This window comes from Dipodomys merriami, unplaced genomic scaffold (genome assembly GCF_024711535.1).
Source record: "Dipodomys merriami isolate MVZ:Mamm:240054 unplaced genomic scaffold, mDipMer1.0.p SCAF_12, whole genome shotgun sequence".
Taxonomy (NCBI): Eukaryota; Metazoa; Chordata; class Mammalia; order Rodentia; family Heteromyidae; genus Dipodomys; species Dipodomys merriami.
Window position 1 is genome coordinate 12,384,239 of NW_027202493.1, and position 23,321 is coordinate 12,407,559.

A 23,321-nucleotide genomic window follows, 5' to 3' on the forward strand; every position below is an offset into this window, starting at 1 on the left:
AAAAGAAAATGGAGGGAAAAAAAAAAAAACATTGTCTTTGAGACTGGCAATGTAGCTTAGTGGTTGCCTAGCATGCATGAAGCCCTGGGTTCAATTCCTCAGTACCACATAAATAGAAAAAACTGGAAGTGGTACTGTGGCTCAAGTGCTACAGTGCTAGCTTTAAGCAAAAGAAGCCCCGGGAAACCGGGCACTGGTGGCTCATGCCTGTAATCCTAGCTACTCAGGAGACTGAGATCTGAGGATTGCGGTTCAAAGCCAGCCCGGGCAGGAAAGTCCATGAGACTCATCTCCAATAAATGACTAGAAAACCGGAAGTGGCGCTGTGGCTCAAGCGGTAGAGCACTGGCCTTGAGCTGAAGAGTGCAGGGACAGCGCCCAAACTCAGAGTTCAAGCCCCACTACCGACCAAAAAAAAAAAGCCCAGGGCAGTGCCCTGGCCCTGAGTTTCAAGCCCCAGGACTGATGAAAAGAATACTGCCTATTAGCTGGGTGCTAGTGGCTCACACCTGTAATCCTAGCTATTTAGGAGGCTGAGATCTGAGGATCATGGTTTGATATCTGCCTAGGCAGGAAAGTCCTTGAGAGACTTATCTCTAGTTAACAACCCAGGACCGGCACAAAAAACCGAATATATGTATATATGTCTTTAATAAACTAGAAAGTATTCCTTTTGAATAAATAGAGACATTTGTAAGTAGAAGTATTTTTCTCTGGATTTGGAAATAGTTTAAGTAGCATTTTTGTTGTTTAGGTATAAATTACTTTAGCATCAGGAGCTGTACTTAAAATTCCTAGTTTATCTTTACCACTCATTACTGAATCCTAAGAATCTTTTTTTCTTTTTTGGGTTGTGGGGCCTGAACTCTGGGCCTTGGGTGCTGTCCCTTAGCTTTTCAGCTCAAGGCTAGCACTCTACCACTTGAGCTATAGCGCCACTTCCATCTTTTTCTGCTTATATGGTGCTGAGGAATGGAACCCAGGGCTTCATGCATGCAAGGTGGCTCCTCCTGAGCCACCTTCCCAGCCCCTGAATCCTAAGAATCTTTTTCTTTTTGGGTCCGGTCGTGGGGCCTGAACTCTGGGCCTGGGCGCTGTCCCTCAGCTCTTCAGCTCAAGGCTAGTGCCCTACCACTTGAGCCACAGTGCCACTTCCGGCTTTTTCTTTTTGCTCACGTGGTGCTGAGGAATCGAACCCAGGGCCTCATGCATGCAAGGCAAGCGCTCTACCACTGAGCCACCTTCCCAGCCCCCGAATCCTAAGAATCTTAATTCAGTTTTTTTTGGCGTCACATTAAATAGGTCGCTACTGTCATATTAATGAAGTTTTACTGTATATTTAATGAAAGGGATATACACAAAGTGAATACATGTCTTTTGCTTTTACTATAAATCTTAACCATTCAAAGTCAGAATCAGTGTTCTAACAGGAACTTTATAATCAGGAACTTTTTTCCTCAGAAGATGTTAAAGGCTGTTGAAGGTTTTATTCATCTTCTGTCGTCTAGACCACTTCAGTTTCACGTTTTCTGATGTTGTCCATCATACTTCGGAGAGGGTTAGGTTCACTCTTCAGATCTTTCACCGTTTTGTTTTTTGCACAGCAGCAGCAGTCAAGCACTTCGTAAAGGAAAGCCAGTATTACTAAGGATACCACAGTGAATATAAACAAAAGCAGGATGACAAAACAGGCAGTATTCCAGTTATCATGAAATGGGTAGATTTTTTGAACTTGAAAACCAAGGTACTGATAAACAGATGTAGTAGTTTCATTCCAGTGATTAGAAGCCATTCTTAGAGACTTCGCTTCTTGTATTCTCCTTTGAAACTGTAAAAAAGTAGAGAATAGGTTTACATAGGTGATGTGAATGTTCTTTTTTGGTCCTCTGGAGTTTGTTGGATTTGTATCTTTGGCTGGTACTCTATCACTGAGCCTATTCCTCCAGCCCAGCTTTTTGCTGGTTATTTTGGAGACCGAGTCTTAAGGACTTTTCTGCTAAGGTCTTTGAACTGTGATCCTTCCTTCAGATTTCAGCCTTTGGTATAACTAGGATTGCAGGCATGAGCCACCAGAGCCCAGCTATGGATATTTTTATTTTATTTATTTATTTATTTTTTTTTTTTTTGGGTCTGGTCGTGGGCCCTGAACTCTGGGCCTGGGCACTGTCCCTCAGCTCTTCAACTCAAGGCTAGCGCTCCACCACTTGAGCCACAGCGCCACTTTGAGCTTTTTTCTTTTTGCTTATGTGGTGCTGGGGAATCGAACCTAGGACCTCAGGCATGCAAGGCAAGCGCTCTACCACTGAGCCACCATCCCAGCCCATGGATATTTTTTATTGTATAATAGAATTAATGACCAAACTGTATTTTTGATTTTTTTTTGGTATATTTAATGCTGATTGTGTGTGTGTGTTTGTCGGTTATGGGGCTTGAATTTTGGGCCTGGGCATTGTCCCTCAGCTCTTCAGCTCAAGGTGAGCACTCTATCACTTGAGCCACAGAACCACTTCTGGTTTTCTGGTTGTTTATTGGAGATGAGTCTCACAGACTTTCCTGCCGGTGCTGGCTTTGAACCTTGATCCTCAGATCTCAGTCATCTTAGTAGCTAGGATTATAGGTAGAGCCACTGGCGCCCAGCAATTTTTTTTTTGGGGGGGGGTGTTTATGAGGTTTGAACTCAGGGCCTGGGCTCTATCCCTGAGTCTTTTTGCTCAAGACTAGTGCTCTACTACTTTGAGCCACATCACCACTTCTGGTTTTTTGGTGATTAATTGGAAATAAGAGTCTTACTGCCTGGGCTGGCTCAGAACTGTGTTCCTCAGATCTTAGCCTCCTGGTAGCTAGGATTACAGGTGTGTGCCACCAGTGCCTGGCTATGCTGAATATTTAAGTGATAAGTGATACTCTAGTATCACTTTTTTTGTGCTGGTCCTGGGGCTTGAACTCAGGATCTGGGTACTGCTTCTCATATCTCAATCTCCCGAATAGCTAGGATTACAGGCATGAGCCATCAGTGTCTGGCTGGTATTCTAGCTTTGTATATATCACTTGTTAACTAAATAGTTGTGTTTAAGATTAATATATAGGGGCTGGGAAGTTGGCTTAGTGGTAGAGTGCTTGCCTAGCATGCATGAAGCCCTGGGTTCTATTCCTCAGTAAACAGAAAAAGCTAGAAGTGGCGCTGTGGCTCAAGTGGTAGAGTGCTACCCTTGAGCAAACATGCTCAGGGACAGTGCCCAGGCCCTGAAATCAAGCCCTAGAACTGCTTCTCCCCTACCTCAACCCCCCAAAAAAGGTTCATCTAAGGAAATCAGTTGTATATGAATGTAAAGTATAGTTTATGTGAGGAAGCAAACATGGCTTGGTTTAAAACTTGATCACAGTACTGGTCATTGAGCTGCTATCTGAAAATCTCTTGGCAGTTGAAGGTTGTGTCCTTTAAATTGCTTCTTGGAAAGCTTTGTCATTACCCTTGTGGCTTTTCAGCTTCTGTGTATTTCTGTCTTATTTTCACTCTTTTTACCTATGGTGACAGGTGATCTGAGCCAGGAAATTGTAGCTAAATGAAAAAATGGAGAAATCGAAGTCAAATGACAATTTTGAGAATAAGGATAAAATAAAATTTAGGCTGGGTGGTGTTTAATGAAGAGAGTTTTCTCTTACTTTGGTGGTACTGGTGGTACTGTGTTTGCAGCTGTGTGTGTGTATGCCAGGCTTGAACTCGGGGGGCAGAGCTCCCTAAGCATTTTCTTTTCTTTTCTTTTTTTTTGGCTCTTCGCTACCATTCTATCACTTGAGGCACAGCTCTACTTCTGTACTTGGAGATGAGTCTAATAGACCTTTCTGCCCAGGCTGGCTTTGAACTGAGATCCTCAGCTCTCAGCTTCCTGACATTATAGGCTTGGGCCACAGGTGCCCAGCCATGCTCTCTTTCATTGGTGAGCCATGTCTCCAATCCTTTTTTGAGGTAGTTATTTTCAAGGCTGCATGCCTAGGGAGTGATTCCTACCATTGAAAAGGGGGACTCTAGAACTTTTCTGCCTAGGCTAGCCTCAAACTGATCATCCTCCTAATCTCATTTTTTAAAATTCAGATTACAGGTATGAGCCATCTGTGCCTGGATAAGAGACTTCAATCTCAAAAGCTTTGCTGCTTAGGCTGGCTTTAAATTGTTACCCTTAAATCCCAGCTAGTATTATAGGTGTGAGTCACCTGTATCCAGCCCTTATAACTAATTTTATTATCTACTATGTGCCAACAACTTTTCAAATGCTAGAGGTACCTGTGTGTGTGTTTTATATAAAGAAAACTTTTATTGGGTGCTGGTGGCTCACCTGTAATCCTAGCTACTCAGGAGGTTGAGATTGTGGTTCAGAGCCAGCCCAGGCAGGAAAGTCTGTGAGACTCTTATCTCCAATTAACCACCAGAAAACCAGAAGGGGTGCTGTGGCTCAAGTGGTAGAATGCTCACCTTGAGCCGAAGAGCTCAGAGGCAGCTCCCAGGCCCAAGTTCAAGCCCCATGACTGACCAAAAAAAACTTTTGAGGGACTACAAAAACAGTCTGTTATAAACTCCAGGTGCCAATGCTACCACTTCATCTATGAACTCCTGGTCCTTCTACTCAACTTGCTCCCCCCACCCCTAGATTGTTTAAGCAAATCCCAGACATTGAAATACTGTAAAATAAGTACAATGTTATTGTCACACCAAAACTTCCAACACCATAACAATATAATTATTTAAATTTACTTTCTTAACAAATAGATAAAACCTTGGGTTTCATAACATATTTTCTAAGTTTTCTATTCTAAATCAAAGCGATTTGCTTAGCAAATCCCTTTCCTTTTCTGGATAGACTTATACTTTCTGCCTTTTGAAGGGTAAACTTAGGAAGTGAGGCCAAAAGTAAAGGCTTAAATGCATGTTTTCTTTTAAAAAAATCCTTCAGCTGATGATGTAATGGGCAGTAATTGAATTTCTTGCTTTCTGTTCAGGGACACACAAAATTACATAGACTGTATCTAAGCATATCACTTCCTTTACAGTAATCTCAAGCTGTCTATAGACAGCTTTTTAAAATTACCCACTTATCCTTTGTACTTTCTCCTCAAAACATTCTGTGCAAAGCAGGGCTTGTACCTTGTACAACTCTGGGAAGTATCACTTTTACATTGTGCTGTGGGGTGTCATTGACATAGAATAATACAATGTAAGTGTTGCTTCTTAGTGTGGATGCCTGATAGGTAATGCATCTGATCTTTTCTGAGTTGCAAACTCTGATTTTAATCATGGTGCTTAGCAAATTTCAAGCACCTCATGACAACAGGTATTTTTCTGATGCAGCTTCTCTAAAAGAGTAAAGGTATATGAGTCACCTCATATATACTTAAAAATATTCAGCTTTTGGAGCTCTTTTAAGAATCTTGGCACTGCTAAAGTTGGGTGTGATATTGTATACGTGTAATCCTAGCTCTGAGGAGTCTCTCAGTTGGTGCTGTTTCTTTGCCAGTTCTGGGACTTGAACTCAGGGCAAGGGCACTGTTCCTGAGATTCTTTTGCTCAATGCTAGCACTCTTCCACTTAATCCATAGCACCACTTCCAGCTTTTTCTGTGTATGTGGTACTAAGGAATCGAGCCCAAGGCTTCATGCATGCTAGCCAAGCACTCTACCACTAAGCCACATTCCCAGCCCTGCAAAAGAAAGACTCCAATCTTTTGTTTTAAATTTAAGGTAAAGACTAAATATTGGAGGATTATGTAAAACAGAGACATACTATTTTTTTATTTTTTGTCAGTCCTGGGCCTGAACTCTGGGCCTGGGTGCTGTGCCTCAACTCTTCAGCTCAAGGCTAGTGCTCTATCACTTGAGCCACAGAGCCACTTCCGGCTTTTTCTGCTTATGTGGTGCTGAGGAATTGAACCCAGAGCTTCATGCATGCAAGACAAGCACTTTACCACTGAGCCACCTTCCCAGCCCCAAGACATACTATTAGAATGTTTACATTTCTCCTATTCTGAGACTTGTGTATATGTGCATGCATGTGTGCACGTGTATACATGTGCATGCTAGGTCCTTGAGCTATTTTGCTCAAGGCTGGCTCTCTACGTTAATTGGAGATAAGTCTGAAGGACTTGACTGGCTTGGCAGGCTTTGAACCTTGATCCTCAGATCTTAGCCTCCTCTCCAAAGCAGCTAGGATTATGGGTGTGAGCCACTGGCAAATGGCTGAGACTATATATCTATATAGATCTAAATATATTTTGTTGGTTATGGGGCTTGAACTTTGGGCCTGGGCACATCCTGAACTCTTTAGCTCATGGTGAGTACTCTACCACTTGAGCCACAGTGCCACTTCCCTGAGACTATATTTTTGACCATAGTATATAAGTTTATATTAATTGAATACTGTGAACATGCCTTCAGAAAGCAAGAGAAAAAGTTTTTTTGTTTTTAAAAGATAGGGGACTGTACTGAACATTGATGAAAATGAGCTAAGCAACTCAAAGACAGTGATGAGAGGGAAGGAATGAGAGGGAAGGAGGGAACAGCTTACACTAAGCAAAAGGAAAGACACGTACATATCACCTCATGTGGAAGAAATAGTTGTATTGTCAAAGCTCATAGAATTCACAAACGTTATAGACCATGATAATGACAATTTGCTTTGTGAAAGTTAAAATGTGTTTGAACTTTTAAGTATCACTATCCCTCAATACTGTGAAATTTATGTAATCACTTAATCTCAATAAAAATTTATTTAAAAAAATGGGGGGCTAGGAATGTATCATGAATTTCTAGCATGCATGAAGCCCTGAATCAATTCCTCAGTGCCACATAAACAGAAAAATCCAGAAGTGGCACGGTGGCTCAGGTGGTAGAGTGCTGGTTTTAAGCAAAAAAACTAAAGGACAGTATCTAGGCCCTGAGTTCAAGCCCCAGGACTGGCAAAAAAAAAAAAAAAAAAAAGTCGGGGGGAAGGGTAGAAATCTATCTATAGTTTTAGTTTTTTTTTTTTTTTTTTTGGTCGGTTGTAGAGATTGAACTCTGGGCCTGGGTGCTCTCCCTCAACTCTTCAGCTCAAAGCTAGCACTCTACCGCTTGAGCCAAAGCACCACTTCTTTTCTGAGTGGTTAATTGGAGATAAGAGTCTCATGGACATTCCTGCCTGGACTGGCTTTGAATTGCAATCCTCAGATCTCAGCCTCCTGAGTAGCTAGGATTACAGGTGTGAGCCACTAGTGCCTGGCTAATTTTATATTTTTGTAGATTTTCTCCTTTAAAATTTCATTATAGGGGCTGGAAAGGTGGCTTAGTGGTAGAGTGCTTGCCTAGTATGCATGAAGCTCTGGATTTGATTCCTCAGTACCACATAAACAGAAAAAGCCAGAAGTGGCTCAAGTGGTAGAGTGCTAGCCTTGAGCAAAAACAAGCTCAGGGATAGTGCCCAGGCTCTTGAGTTCAAGCCCCAGGACTGGCCAAAAAAAAAATCATTCTAGGAACAGGAAGCTTTAAAGCAAAAATATTTTAATTATTTTAATGCATAATTTTTCATTGTTTATAAGTTTATTTGCAGTATCAAGGTATTAAGCTCAGTGCTTTGCGCTTATTAGATAGGCACTCTACCACATAGACAGACCCCTACTCCTTTTGCTTTTTAAGCTTGTTTTTCAGATAGATAGCTACTAACTGTGCTGGGTTGACTCCCTAACTGTGATCCTTCTACTTCTGCCTTTTAAGTAGCTGGATCACAGGAGTATAACATTATACCCAGCTAGCAGTGCATGCTTTTGGTTTTGTACTTTTGGTGTCTTGCCTTCTTATTTTTCGTCCTATTTCAAAAGTACTTATGGTAATAGGACTTGGAATTCTTCTGGAGCACTGACAGATCAGAAAAGAAAATTGTGGTAAAAACACTTGAATTCGTGGTGGGAATGGGGCTCAGTGGTAGAGTGCTTGCCTTGCATGCATGAGGCCCTGGGTTCAATTCCTTAGTACCAGGTAAGCAGAAAAGGCCAGAAGTGGTACTGTGACTCAAGTGGTAGAGCACTAACTAGCCTTGAGCTGAAGAGCTGAGGCACAGCGCCCAGGCCCAGAGTTCAGGCCCAAGACGGACAAAAACCAAGTAAAACCCCCTGAATTCCTTGATGCTGTTAAGCATATCGCTTTGTTTAAATATGATTAATCATTATAGCTTTTAAATATAGAACAACTCAATTCAAGTTTGAATTATTTGGCATGGGCCTTGTCTCTAAGTTGGATTGGTGAAACTGATATCTCTATTTATGCTAATTGTTGTAGATACCTTATATATGAAGTATTGTGAATTGTTTTATTTGATGAATTTATTTCCTTGTTAGGTTTCGGCTCCCATATTTTGTATGGCAAGCAGGATGGTTTCTAGGTAATTAACCCTATTGTGCCAAACCTGGGAGTTGGCGGAGAGATACTCTACTTAATGCTAGCTGAATGAATGCTTACCTAGGAAATAGATATTATGAAAAACCAAAACTGTTGAAAAGATTTCATACTGAGCAAAGTAAAGGGCAGAAGTTGGATCTTTAGGGTGGTATAGACATAGTACCCTGGAGCCTCTAGCATCTACTAACAATCTTTTCATGCTCTAATACTATAAAATTAGAAACTTGGTCAGTGGCTGATACTAATTTTTGATAGACATGAATGATTGCTCTGAGCCATGAAATAATCTTATTAGCTAAAATTACCCTCCTCCCTTAATCAGTTTTTCTTTAGAACATTTTTATTTTAAAATGTATCTTAAAAAACTTACTTTGTATTTGTTCTCAGGATGAATTTAAGAATAACTCAACATTAAATATAAATGCTATGATAAATAACGTTTTGTGTCATCAAAAAATTAAATCTAAAAACATTTTCACTTAACAGCATGATTTCTATTTTATAGTAAGATAATCTGTGAGGAATTTTAATTAAAACTTAAGGAAAATCTAAAGCTCTGTCTTACAGTATAACTCATATAATGTTACATTTTATGGCCTTAATTTCATGTAAAAATAAAAAATTGAATTTCTTGGCATTCTCTGTACCTTCATTCAAAGTCAAATAATATTTGAACTATTTTCCTGTATTTGTTAAAAATAAACTTCCTTATAACTGCTTTTTTACCAGTCAGTAAAATGTACACATTTAATCAGAAAGCTTTAGTCCAGGGATTACTTTCAGTGTAGATTTTTCTTTAAGAAAAATCCTTTGTTTAAGCCAGATCGGACTGCTGAAATGAAATTGCTCGAGAAAATGAAATTAACAGTAACCAGTTAACATCAAATGCGTTTGGTTTACTTAAAGTCTGTATATAGATCAGGTTCATACATAATGTAATGAATTTTCCATTAAGGCACAGATGGTAAGATGGTATTATCAGACAGCACAAGGCAGCCTTCATATTTTCATAATAAAATGCTATCAAGCACATTGTTTTTTTTTTTTTTTAAGTCTTTTAGTAGGAGTAAGGCTTTCTGTTGATTTTCTGGTAAAATATTTTCTCATTGCATCATAGGATATGGACTGCTGAATAAGAGATCATATAAACCTACCTCTTGTCTGGGAGGATGCTGTTGAAGCGATGGTATCGTCTGTTTGTAACGCAGTCTAGTGCACAGCCAAGATGGAGCTGTGCTGCTATTGGTTGGACCACAGTGCAGCCGACAGTTTCCTCGGCTTTCATTTGCGTTAAGTCCTGCTACCCTGAAGAGTAAATCATTCATAAACTTAAATAGAGGTGTCTTGGGATATCAGTTGTCAGCCCTTTTTCTTTGTCTTTTCTTTCTTTGTCCTTTATTTGTGAGTTACTAACAAATTGGTGATTCTTTGTGTTTTAACTATCAAATTTGACATCCTTTTTTCACATCCTTCAATAACTGTTTCTATGCTAATGCTGGAAGACATTATGAGAGGTAGTAACCTAGGAAACTAGTCTAGGTTAATCAGGCAGCTTGACATTTCCCCCAGGGACTCATAAAATCTTGTAAATGAATTTTTTTTTCAATACTTAAAAATCTTGCCCTCTGGAATGATTATTTCCACGTAGTGGTTGAATTTAGAGAAATTCTGAGGAAAAAGATTTTTCATTTGCAAGTTATAAAAGAATGTTTATACTACCTATATTTTATTTTATTTTATTTTTTTGCCGGTCATGGGGCCTGAACTCTGGGCCTGGGTGCTGTCCCTCAGCTCTTCAGCTCAAGGCAAGCGCTCTACCAGTTGAGCCACATTGCTACTTCTGGCTTTTTCTGCTTATGTGGTGCTAAGGAATTGAACCCAGGGCCTCATGCATGCAAGGCAAGCATTCTACCACTGAGCCACTTTCCCAGCCCAGTACCTATGTTTTAAAAAGTGGTCTATGAAATTTTTAAATGGCAAGCTCATCTCTTTTGATTGTTCAGTAATAGAATATTTTTTTGTTAGCCCTAGTGCTTGTATTTGGGGTTTGAGCACTGTCTCTGAGCTTTTTCACTCCAATATAGTGCTCTACCATGTTGAGCCACAGTGCCACTTCTGGTTTTCTGGTGGGTATTTGGAGATGAGTCTCACGGACTTTTCCTGCCCGGGCTGGCTTTGAACTGTGATACTCAGATCTTAGCCTCTTGAATAGCAAGTACTACAGGTATGAACCACTGGCTCTGGGCTAGAATATTTTAAGTTATGATGTATTGTTTCGAGTTTGGTCTAAGTGAAATCTATATTTTTAATTAAGAGAGTAGCTGCTAAAACAACAGCTAGGTAAATTTTTTGCTGTGTAGATTATTTAAGTCATATATAATTTGATAGGATAGTTTCTCTGACCATAAATGGGTACATGGAAATATCTTTATTGACTCTAGGTGACATTGAGTTAGGAACTGGGAATCCTCTGGTAAGCAAAACTGGTTCATAATTAATTTTTTAAATTTATTTTTTATTTTTTGCTGATCCTGAGGTTTGATCTCTGGGCCTGACTGCCGTCCCTAAGCTCCTTTTGCTCAAGGCTAGACTCTTTAGCACTTGAGCCACAGTGCCATTTCCTGCTTTTTTCTAATTGGAGATAAGAGTCTCATGCTTTCCTGCCCTGGCTGGTTTTGAGTTTCAGTCCTCAGAGTGAGGTGTGAGCCACTGGTGCCCATCTTGGTGTTTGTCCTTGTCTTCTTGTCTTCTATACTTGTTTTCTCCTTTTCATAGTATGTTTCCCAGTAAGTTTATACATAGTATAGATAAGCTTAATTTTTTTTTTTTGTTGATCGTGGGGCCTGAACTCTGGGCCTGTGCACTGTCCCTCAGCTCTTAGCTCAAGGCTAGCACTTTACCACTTGAGCCACAGCACCACTTCGGAATCGAACCCAGGGCCTCATGCATGCAAGGCAAGCACTCTACCACTGAGCCACCTTCCAAGCCCTAAGCTTAATATTTTTTTTAAACTAAATTAAAATAAGGAAACAGAATTTAGTAGATTTAACTCCCTTTCCTCTATATAAACAATATTTAGTAGATTTTATGCTAAATCACAATAGCTAGAATACTTTGACCACATTTACTCCTTAGTATCTTCTCCTCCCTCATCTCTCTCAATTCACCCCCGCCCCAACAGCCCTCCTTTGATGCTTATATCCTGTTATTGCTACCATTTAGCCCTGGATTCTGCATATGAATGAAAACATGGACTATATGGCCTTTTGAGATTAGCTTGCTCAATATGATCTCTAGTCCCATTCATTCCCTGTAAATGACATTTTATTCTTCTTTATAGTGTAATAATATCCATGCTGTGTTGGTTCTACAATTTTTTTATTCATTGGTTGCTGTGATAACTATGGATATGCAAGTATCTCTTTTACATATTGAGTTAACATTTCTTTGGATATATGCCCAAAACTATTGTGGGGTCATAAGATAGGCTGTTTTTAGGGTTTTTTGGTTGTGGAGCTTGAACTATGCCCTGGGTGCTGTTCCTTAGCTCTTCAGCTCAAGGCTAGCGCTCTACCACTTGAGCCACAGCACCACTTCCAGTTTTCTGGTCGTTTATTAGAGATAAGTCTCATGGACTTTCCTGCCAAGACTGGCTTTGAACTGTGATCCTCAGATCTCAACCTCCTGAGTAGTTAGGATTACAGGCGTGAGCCACTAGTGTCAGGCAGTGTTTTTAGGTTTTTTTTATGTTTTTGAGGAACTTTTCACACTGATTTTTATAATAGCTGTACTAATTTATATTCTCATTATCAGCACATAAGGGTTCTTTTTTCATTTTTTCCCCTCAAATCAAGACCAGTACTTTTTTTTGTATGCCTGTACTGGGGGTTTGAACTCAGGACCAGTATGTTCTCCTTTAGCTGGTACTCTACCATTTGAACTACAGCTCTACTTCTGCTTCCAGTTTTTGCTGGTTAATTGGAGATAAAATTATTTTTCTGCTCTAGCTGATCCTCAGATCAGCCTCCTATAAAGTTAGTATTCCATGTATGAGCCATTGGTTCCTGCCTTAGTTTCCCGATTGCCATTCTGACTGGAGGGAGATTGGAAAATCATTGTAGTTTGCATTTTTATTTCTTTTATGGCAAAGGGTGTTGAACAGCTTTCCTTGTATTTATTAGCTATTTTTATTTCCAAGAACTATATGTTCAACTCACTTGCTCATTTATTGGCTTATTCTATTGGTTAATTTTATGAACTCTGTATATTCTAAATATTTAATCCATTATCTGATGAATAGCTAACGGTACTTTTTTTTTTTTTTTTGGGTTGGTTGTGGGGCTTGAACTCTGGGCCTGGGTGATGTCCCTCAGCTCTTCAGTTCAAGGCTAGAGCTCTACCAGAGCCACAGTGCCACTTCCGATTTTCTGGTGGTTTCCTGCCCACGCTGGCTTTGAATTGTGATCCTCAGATCTCAGCCTCCTGAGTAGCTAGGATTACAGGCATAAGCCACCAGCGCCCAGCTTAGCTAAAGGTATTTTTGTATTCTGGGTTGTCTCTTCATTCTGGTAGTTGTTTGTTTTGCTGGGCAAAAACTGTAAAATTGGATGTAATCCCATTTGTCATTTCTTGCTCTTATTTCCTGAGCTATTGGAATCCTGTTCAGAAAATGCCTATGCTGTGTCTTCCAGTGTTTTTCCTATATTCTCATGTAGTTTTCCAAGTTTCAGATTTCACATTAAGATCTTTGATCCAGAGCTGGGAGTTGGGCTTAAATGATAAAAGTGCCTACCCGGTACGCTCTGAGTTCAAACACCAGTCTCCCCTCTGCCTTCCACCTCTGAAAAATCTTTGGTTCATTTTGAATTGGTATTTTTACAGGGTAGGAGGTAGGGGTCTAATTTCAGCCTTCTGTTGGAAACTGGATATGGATGTTCAGTTTTCACGGCACCATGTTGAGGAGGCTGTCTTTTCTTCAACTTACGATGTAGACTTTGCAAAAAAAAAAAAAATCAGATGTCTCTAGCATTGTGGGTTTATTTTTAGGTCTTCTATTGGACCACATGTTTTTGTGCCAGTACCATGCTGTTTTGTTACTATGGATCTGTAGTATTTGAAGTCTGGTATTGTGATACCTATAGTGTTGCTCAGGATTACTTATAGTATTCTGGATCTTTAATGTTTCCATTTGAATTTCAGGATTGATTTTTCTATTTCTGTGAAGGATAACTAAGGGGGATTGGTTTAAATCTGTAGATTGCTTTCCACCCCATCTTTCTTTCTCCTTCCTTCCTTCCTTCCTTCCTTCCTTCCTTCCTTCCTTCCTTCCTTCCTTCCTTCCTTCCTTCCTCTCTCCTTCCCTCCCTCCCTCCCTCCCTCCCTCCTTTCTTTCTTTCTTTCTTTCTTTCTTTCTTTCTTTCTTTCTTTCTTTCTTTCTTTCTTTCTTTCTTTCTTTCTTTCTTTCTTTCTTTCTTTCTTTCTTTCTTTCTTTCTTTCTTTCTTTCTTTCTTTCTTTCTTTCTTTCTTTCTTTCTTTCTTCTCTCTCTCCCCTCCCTCCCCCCCCTCCCTCCCTCCCTCTCTTCCTCACTCTCTCTTTCTCTCTCTTGGTCATGGGGCTTGAACTCTGGGCCTGGGTGCTGTCCTTGAACTCTTTAGCTCAAGGTAGGCACTCTACTACTTCAGCCACAGTGCCACTTCTAGTTTTCTGAGTGGTTCATTGGAGATAAAAGTCTCATGGACTTTCCTGCCTGGGCTGGCTTTGAACCGCAATCCTCAGATCTCAGTCACCTGAGTAGTTTCAATTATGGGTGTGATCCACTGGCGCCGGCAAATTTATTTTCTTATAGCAGGATAAAGTAGGGATCAGTAGAAAACAAACATTTCCTGCTTGCCTCATGAAATTGTAAAAACTTTTGGTAAAGCACTGTTAGTATTATTGTTACTTTAAGGAACATTTTAGACTTCCGCACACCAGATAAGCTATTTGTCAAATAACAATAAAGTTTTTTTAAGGCATGATTGTATGTGATGTTTCATTTTTGTATCAAAAAGCATGTTTAATAATTTCACTAATTACAAAGGAGTATATATTTCCATCTAGAAGCTGTATTTCTGGATACTGACAGTTGTTACATTTGACTTGCGGTTGTTGTAATCTCATCTTTTGTTTAAATGATTATTACCAAACTGATGCAGAGATTGGCTCTCCAACCTCATTATTTAACCTCTCTGTGGATCAGTCACATGGGAACTTTATCAAATCTGTTCTCATGTCTTTCTAATAGAATGTGTACTTCTGAGATGTTTTTCTAGAATTTGTGATGGGATTTTGTCTGTAACTAGTGGCATCCAGTTGATGACATGAGGCCTAGGGTTTGTGTCTATAAGGCAGTGAAATGGTCAGATGTTCTGAAATCTTCCATAGAGATTTCTGAAACAGAATCTACTATTTCTGGTGTTTTTTTTTTGGTCAGTTGTGGGGCCTGAACTCTGGGCCCTGGGCACTGTCCCTCAGCTCTTCAGCTCAAGGCTAGGGCTCTACCACTTGAGACACAGCGCCACTTCTGGCTTTTTCTGCTTATGTGGTGCTGAGGAATCAAACTCAGGTCCTCATGCATGCAAGGCAAGCACTCTACCACTGAGCTGCCTTCCTAGCCCTATTTCTGGTGTTTTTAAGGCTGTTAGAAAAGCCTTATTAAATGGGCATCAATGGCTTAACCTGTAAATCCTAGCAACTCAGAAGGCTGAGATCTGATTATTGAGGGAAAGTCCATGACATTATTCATCAGTTGACCACCCAAAAGAGCCATGGTTCAAGTGGTAGAGTGCTAGCTTTGAACTATGTGTGTGTGTATGTGTGTATCTATGTAGATATACACATATATGTATGTATATATTATGCATATAATAAACATATACAAACTACAGACTGTTGCGTTCCCTTTCCTGATTATGGAGGATTCTAATAAAATGTAAAGTAACAGTATATTAGGTACTTATAAAAAGTTTATTTTTAGTAAAGGGATATTTCTCATTGATAGCACACTTGCCAAATGTGTTCAGGGCCCTGGATTTGATCTCCTGCACACACATATGCGAACCACATTGTTGTCATACTTGTGTGTATGGAGGGATGCTAGGGATTGAACTTGGGGCCTTGTGCACCATGTTAGGTAATTTCTCTAACATCAAGCTACATCTGTGGTCTGTTACATGTAGGTATATTTTTGTGGTGGTACTGGGGGTTTATTTCAAGGACTCTTGTGTTTTGCAGACACACTACCATTTGAGTCATACCCTAAGCTCATTTTTGCTTTAGCTGTTTTGAGTATTTTGGGGATCAGATGTCATGCTTTGCCTGGACCACAATTCTCTGTTTCTCATGCAACTTAGATGACAGATGAACATTTTTTTTTGTCCAGGCTGGCCTAGAACCACAGTACTCCTCATCTTCCCTCGAGTAGTGAGAATTACAATATAAACTATCACACAGCCTCCCAGGCTTTATTTATATTTTATTTATTTCTTTTTTTTTTTTTTTTTTGGGTCCGGTCGTGGGGCCTGAACTCTGGGCCTGGGAGCTGTCCCTCAGCTCTTCAGCTCAAGGCTAGCGCTCTACCACTTGAGCCACAGCACCACTTCCGGCTTTTTTTCTTTTTGCTTATGTGGTGCTGAGGAATCGAACCCAGGGCATCATGCGTGCAAGGCAAGCGCTCTACCACTGAGCCACCTCCCCAGCCCCTATATTTTATTTCTACTCTTACAACATTGACAATTTAATATGCATGCAAAGATTTTGTACTTTTTTTTTTTTAGTCGGTCGTGGGGCTTGAACTCTGGGCTTGGGCGCTATCCCTGAGCTCTTCAGCTCAAGGTGAGTGCTCTACTGCTAGAGCCACAGCACCACTTCCAGTTTTCTAGTGGTTTATTGGAGTTAAGAATCTCATGAGGCTGGGCTCTGGTGGCTCATGCCTGTAATCCTAGCTACTCAGGAGGCTGAGATCTGAGGATCACGGTTCAAAGCCAGCCCGGGCAGGAAAGTCCGTGAGACTCTTATCTCCAATAAACCACCAGAAAACCGGAAGCGGTGCTTTAGCTCAAGTGATAGAGCGCTCGCCTTGAGCTGAAGAGCTGAGGGACAATGCTCAGGCCCAGAGTTCAAGTCCCACGATTGACAAAAAAAAAACAGTCTCACGGACTTTCCTGCCCAGGCTGGGTTTGAACCACGATCTTCAGATCTCAGCCTCCTGAGTAGCTAGGATTACAGGCGTGAGCCACCAGCGCCTGGCTAGATTTTGTACTTTTTATCAAGATTTTACAGGTTAGAATTCATTTAAAAATTCAAACAAAATATTTTACCAGCATTAAAATTATTTTTTCATTGCCTAAAAACCATAATATAAAAATGCTCTTATTTTTTGAACTTCATTTCCAGATCATAGCAATGGATCATTTAACTTGAAAGCTCTATCTGGAAGCTCTGGATATAAGTTTGGTGTACTTGCTAAGATTGTGAATTACATGAAAGTAAGTACTTTCCTCAGCTAACAACAATCCTATTTAACTTTTTGGCAAAAGGAGTGGGATTTAAAAAAATTTTATACAAATTTACATTTGTATTATACCTGTTGAAATGCATCAAAATTTGCATTTTCAACATGCATAGTTTAAAAGTATATGTCTTAATAAAACTATGTCTTTAATAAAACTAAAAAGCATTGATAACCTTTGTATTCTTATTAAATAGCATTACAGCAGTTGATGTGCTTAATTTATATTACTTGAAGTATATTATTTAAATCAATCATTTAACTTAAGAATGCACCCAGGTAGTTGATAACAATACCTCTTAATTTACCAGTCACTGTGGCAGCAGTGACTGAATCTCTTCTCTTTCCTTTCTGGCATTACTTGGGTTTGAACTCAGGGTATTATGCTTGCTAAGCAAGATAGGGTCTTACTAACATTTTCCCTGGGTTGTCCTCAACTTCAGATACTTCTGTCTCTATCTCTAGAGGAGTGAATCATGCCCATTCCTGGCTATTTTATGTCTTCTTATGGTTTGATAATAGCTAATAGCTTTTTTTAAAATTTTATTTTATTACAAAGATGCTGTACAGAGGGGTTATAGTTACATGAGTAAGGCAATGAAAACATTTGTTGTCAAACTCCTTTGTTTTTCTCGCACTATCCCTTCCCTCCCTCAGCTAATTTCTTTTGTTCAGAATATCAATGCACTTTTTCTTTTTTTGTCAGTTGTGGGCCTGAACTCTGGGCCTGGGCGTTGTCCTTCAGCTCAAGGCTAGCACTCTACCACTTGATCCATAGCATCATTCCAGCTTTTTCTGCTTATGTGGTGCTAAGGAATCGAATCCAGGGCCTCATGCATGCAAGGCAAGCACTCTACCATTGAGCCACCTTCCCAGCCCCCATCAATGTACTTTTTTTTTTTTCTGGTTGGTTGTGGGGCTTTAACTCTGGGCCTAGGTGCTGTCCCTGAGTCTTCAGCGCAAGGCCAGCGCTCCAACACTTGAGCCAGCGCCACTTCCATCAATGTACTTTTTTTTTCTTTTGCTGGTTGTGAGGCCTGAACTCTTGGCCTGGGTGCTACCCCTGAGCTCTTCAGTGCTCTGCCACATCGCTACTTCTGGCTTTTTCTGCTTATGTGGTACTGAGGAATTGAATCCAGAGTTTCATGTATGCAAGGCAAGCACTCTACCACTGAGCCACCTTCCCAGCCCCCATCAATGTACTTTTGAATGTACTACTTCTGCCTCCTCTAGCCCCTTTTGTTTACTTTTTTTGGGGGGAAGTGGGTGTTGGTCATGGGGCTTGAACTCAGGGCCTGGGTGCTGTCCTAGGGCTATTTTGCTCAAGACTAGCATTCTCCCACTTTGAGCCACAGCTCTACTTCTGGTTATTCTGTTGGTTAACTGGAGATAAGAGTCTCATAGACTTTCTGCCCAGGCTGGCTTTGAACTGCAATCCTCAGATCTCAGTCTTCTGAGTAGTTAGGATTGTAGGTGTGAGCCACTGACACCTGGCTTGTATTTTTGGGATAGATAAGTTCTGCTTTTGCCAGCCTGGACTATATAATTCTCCTCTTTTTGCTTCTCAACCAGCTAGAATGACAGGCATGTACCTCCATACCCAACATTTTTGCTCAGGCTGGCCTCAAATGATGCTTCTCTGGCCTCCATCTCCCATGTGTCTCGAATTACAGTCCCTGTGCCTGGCCTCATTTTGCTTTTTCTGATGCTTATACTATATTGTACTCTGACCAATAGTCTGAGAGGTGAGACATTCCTTGGTATAAGTTTAATCTTTTTGTGTTTGTCTGCATCCTCTGTTCGCATTCTTCTGTTAGGTTAATTCTATGTGATATGAGTTACAAATAACTGCACTCAGTTTACTTTGAATTTCATCTAGCCAGGAGTTTTAAGTCCAATTCTGTATGGTTTCATAGTCCATGTTCCTGTTCACTCTGGTCACACTGCCTCAAAAGCATATTCCACATTCCTAAAAAGATAGATCTTCTGTATAACTTCGATTTAATGCATCTGCCTCTAGCATTTAAAAAAGCTTGTAATTATCACTTCTTCCCTTTATAGACTCGGCACCAGCGAGGAGATACACACCCTCTGACATTAGAAGAGATTTTGGATGAAACCCAGCATTTAGACATTGGACTCAAGCAGAAACAATGGCTAATGACTGAGGTATGAATAGGCTAATATTGTCAAAGGAGCAGTCAATTATGAAGACATAATTGCTGTAGCTAGAGGATTTCTGTTCTTCTTGTGTATGTGTGTGTGTGTTGATACTGATTAAACCCAGGGCCTCTGTGCAAAGCACTCTTCCTCAGAGTCATGCCCTCACCTTCAGCATTCTTGGTATACGGAATTCTGATTAATGCTTGATAATAGTGCTCTTTATTAAAGAAGTGATGTAGATTTTTTCAGTGCTAGAATTTGAACTCACCTTTCCTAGGCAGGTACTCTTTATCAGTGAGCCAAGTCTCCAGCCCTGTTTTTTTCAGGTTATCTTTAAGATAGGGCCTGCTTCCTACCCAGGTATATGTCTGGACCACATTCTGCCTATTTTTAGGCTTCTTATAGTTGCTGAAGATGCCAGGCACATGCCACCTTACCCATTTCTTCATTAAGATAAAACCTGGTAGACTTTTCTTCCCAGGCTGGCCTGGGACCACAGCCCTCCCAATCTCAACATCTCAGAAAGTTTAGGATATCAGGCTTGTGCTATACCCTATGGGTTGAGAAGAGGTCTTGTGAACTTTGTGACCGAGGCTGGACATGAACAAAGCATCCTGAGAAGCTAGAATTGCAGGAATGAGTCACTATATCCAACTTTTTTTTGTTTTAAACATTTCTTTTTTTTTTTTTTTTGGTCAGCCATGGGGCTTGAACTCTGGGCCTGGGTGCTGTCCCTCAGCTCTTCAGCTCAAGGCGAGCGCTCTACCACTTGAGCTACAGCGCCACTTCCGGTTTTTCTGGTAGTTATTGGAGATAGGAGTCTCACGGTCTCTCCTGCCCGGGCTGGCTTTGAACCAGGATCCTCAGATCTCAGCCTCCTGAGTAGCTAGGATTACAGGTGTGAGCCACTAGCGCCCGACATTGTTTTAAACATTTCTATGAGTAGTTTGGGCTTAGTAGTTTCACCATAATTTTAAAGTATGTATTTACTTAAATCTTAAGAGTTTAGACTTCAGCATAAAATTTGTGAAGAAGTCAAGGTACCAATTTCACTTTGATTTTCAGATTAATTGGTGTATTTTGAGTGTATTTATAGTTTACATACTTATAGTTTACATACTTGTAAATTGCATTTTTAAAGACATGCTTTAGGTATAACATACGAGAGGGATAGCAAATTACTTTATTATACTATTACTGTAGTTATATAAATTATTTTCATGAACATTTAAACTCCATTTGAAGGAAGCCCAACACACATACCATGATAATTTGGAAATGAAAAACTTTGTTGTTGTTGTTGTTGTGAGGCTTGGACTCACTCTAAGACCTGGGCACTGTCCCTGAGCTTTCTCACTCAGGACTAGTGCTCTACCACTTGAGCCACAGTGCCACTTCTGGTTTTAATTGGAGATGAGTCTCACAAACTTTCTTGCCTGGGCTGGATTTTTTGAACCACAGTCCTCAGATCTTGGCCTGCTAGGATTACAGGCATGAGCCACCAGCACCCAGCTTATGAATAACATTTTAAACTATTTTCTTGTGGGTCTATATTAAATGATGACAAAGGAGATTATTGTTTGAGACCAGTGTCAAATTCTAAAGATCCAAAGTGAGCCAGTTATGGTGGCACACACAGGAGTAGGGAGGCTGAGGTAGGAGGGTTATGAGTTCAAGGCCAGTTTGGGCTAAATATCAAGTTCCAGGACAGCTTAAGATATATGGTGAGACCCTGTCTCAAGAAACAAAAGTATGCCGGGGCCTAGTGGTTCACACCTATAATCCTAGCTACTCAAGAGGCTAAGATCTGAGGATCAGATTCAAAGATGGCGTGAGAAGGAAAGTCTGTGAGTTGTTGGTTTGTTTTTTTTTTTGGGTCTAGTCAGGGGGCCTGAACTCTGGGCCTGGGCACTGTCCCTCAGCTCTTCAGCTCAAGGCTAGCGCTCTACCACTTGAGCCACAGTGCCACTTCGGGCTTTTTTCTTTTTTGCTTATGTGGTGCTGACGAATCGAACCCAGGGCCTCATGCATGCAAGGCAAGCACTCTACCACTGACTGAGCTACCTTCCCAGCCCCCTGTGAGATTCTTAACTCCAATAAACTATCTCCTGAAAGAGCCAGAAGTAGAGCTTTGACTTAGTGATAGAAAAGTATATGTATGTGTATATATATATGTGTGTGTGTGTGTATATATATATATGTGTGTGTATATATATATATATATACAATATATTATTCTATATCTTATCTAATATCATATATATAAACAAAAAAAACTGAAAAAGAGAAAAGAACACATGTAGCTCGGGCACATGTCTGCAATCTTGGTGCATGGGAGGGTGAGGCAGGAGGGCTGCAAGTTCCAGGCCAGTCTGGGCTACTCCTCTCTCAAACAAAAATATAGTTTTCATAATATAATTCAATTTATTTTATCAAGAGAAATGTAGTGTTTGGTTCTTATAATGTAAAATGATGTAGTTTATCAGTATTATTGAAGCTGATAGTCTTCTGGCACTTATTTGGCCTTTAACTATGCAGCAGGTAGCATGTAGGGAGTCTGGTTATTGGTTCTTTATTCCAGGGCAGTGTCCTCATGGACATGCCAGTATACTGTAATTAAACTTCGGATATGGGATGGGTAATGCCCAGTTTACTTTGTCACTTAATATGAATAGGTATTTTATTCTTACCCAGTTTAAGTTCTGGAAGAATGTAAGTTAAGCTTTCTTCAGAGAAGTTGTGATAATTTAAAAAATTAAAACAGCTCCATGCTGAGGGGGTTAGCTGAGGGGTTAGCTGCTGTTGTGGGATTCTGATGTCTAGTGTTTTGGATGTGATGGTTAAAATGCACTTTTAGCTTGTCTCTGTATTGATTACTGTTCACATTTAAGAACAGATATGAAGTGTCCTTTTTTGACCATCCAAATTGTGTCACTGTTACAGGCTTTAGTAAACAATCCCAAAATTGAAGTAATAGATGGAAAATACGCCTTCAAGCCCAAGCACAACTTAAAAGATAAGAAGGCCCTCCTTCGCCTCTTGGATCAGCATGATCAGCGAGGGTTAGGGGGAATTCTTTTAGAGGACATAGAAGAAGGACTTCCTAATTCCCAGAAAGCTGTCAAGGTAACTTCATGATTGAAATATATTTAAGAAATGAATTACTTTTAAAGTCTCCAACAATATATGTGAGGTTGTAGTAAGTAATGTTTTGCTTGAGTATGATTGACATTTTAACACTATTGAAAAACAGAAGTTTTCCAATTCATGAGTACTACAATCTTAAAATATATTAAAACATTTTAGGAATAGATAAATAGGTTGGTTGTGGAACTTGATCACAAGGCCTGGGTACTGTCTGTGAGCCTTTCTGCTTAAGGCTAGCACTCTACCACTTTGAGCCACAGTGCCACTTCCGGATTTTTGGTGGTTAATTGGAGATAAAAGTCTCATGGACTTTTCCTGCCCCCACTGACTTCAAACCACAATCCTCAGATCTCAGCCTCCCGAATAGCTAGGATTATAGGCATGAGCCACCAGCACCCAGCATTTTAGGAATATTTTACATAAGTATAAAATTATAGTGCAAAGCGCTTTATTAGAAATTTTAATAAGGACTTAGCAGGGACTAGAGAGAAATACAAGATAAATAAGATTTTAATGCAATGAACCTCTGTATCTAGTAAGTTTTGGCAAATGCTTATCCCCTTAACAGAGCCAAGTGTTAGACGCTTACACAAAATTTTGTGTGAAGTTAGGTGCCAGTGGCTCATCCTAGCTACTCAGGAGGCTGAGATCTGAGGATTGTGATTCAAAGCCAGCCTGGGCAGAAAAGTCCATGAGACTCTTATCTCCAGTTAACCACCAGAAAACAGGAAGTGGAACTGTGGCTCAAAAGTGGTAGAGTGTTAGCCTTGAGCAAAAAAGCTCAGACAGTACTAGGCCTAGAGAGTTTAAGCTCCACAATTGACCTACAAAGAAAACAACAACAAAAAAAACCTGTGTGTGATGAACTTCTGGGTAAAGTACAAGCTAGTCGAGAATTCCTTCCTTTTAATTTTTTAAACGTATATATTTATATAATACTTACTGTGTAGAAATTTTTTTTTTTTGTAGTCATGGGACTTGAACTCTGAGCCTGGGTGCTGTCCCTCAGCTCTTCAGCTCAAGGCTAGCACTCTGCCACTT

General features: G+C 40.2%; 2 protein-coding genes across 3 annotated transcripts in view; one reads left to right on the forward strand and one right to left on the reverse strand.

The window, feature by feature from the left end:
• Positions 1–23,321, forward strand: part of Gtf2e2 (general transcription factor IIE subunit 2) — a 42,974-nt gene that overhangs the window by 9,694 nt on the left and 9,959 nt on the right. For both annotated transcript variants that reach the window (XM_070016248.1, XM_070016247.1), the window contains exons 3-5: positions 16,856–16,947; positions 19,032–19,139; positions 22,077–22,259. In XM_070016248.1, coding sequence (XP_069872349.1) covers positions 16,856–16,947; positions 19,032–19,139; positions 22,077–22,259 — 383 coding nt within the window. The remainder of the gene's footprint in view (positions 1–16,855; positions 16,948–19,031; positions 19,140–22,076; positions 22,260–23,321) is intronic.
• On the reverse strand, positions 1,321–9,773 carry Smim18 (small integral membrane protein 18). Its single transcript, XM_070015956.1, has 2 exons — positions 9,576–9,773; positions 1,321–1,828 (listed from the first exon to the last, which is right to left on the reverse strand). The coding sequence occupies exons 1-2, from the start codon at positions 9,744–9,746 to the stop codon at positions 1,505–1,507; spliced, it is 495 nt and encodes a 164-aa protein (XP_069872057.1). The 5' UTR covers positions 9,747–9,773; the 3' UTR covers positions 1,321–1,504.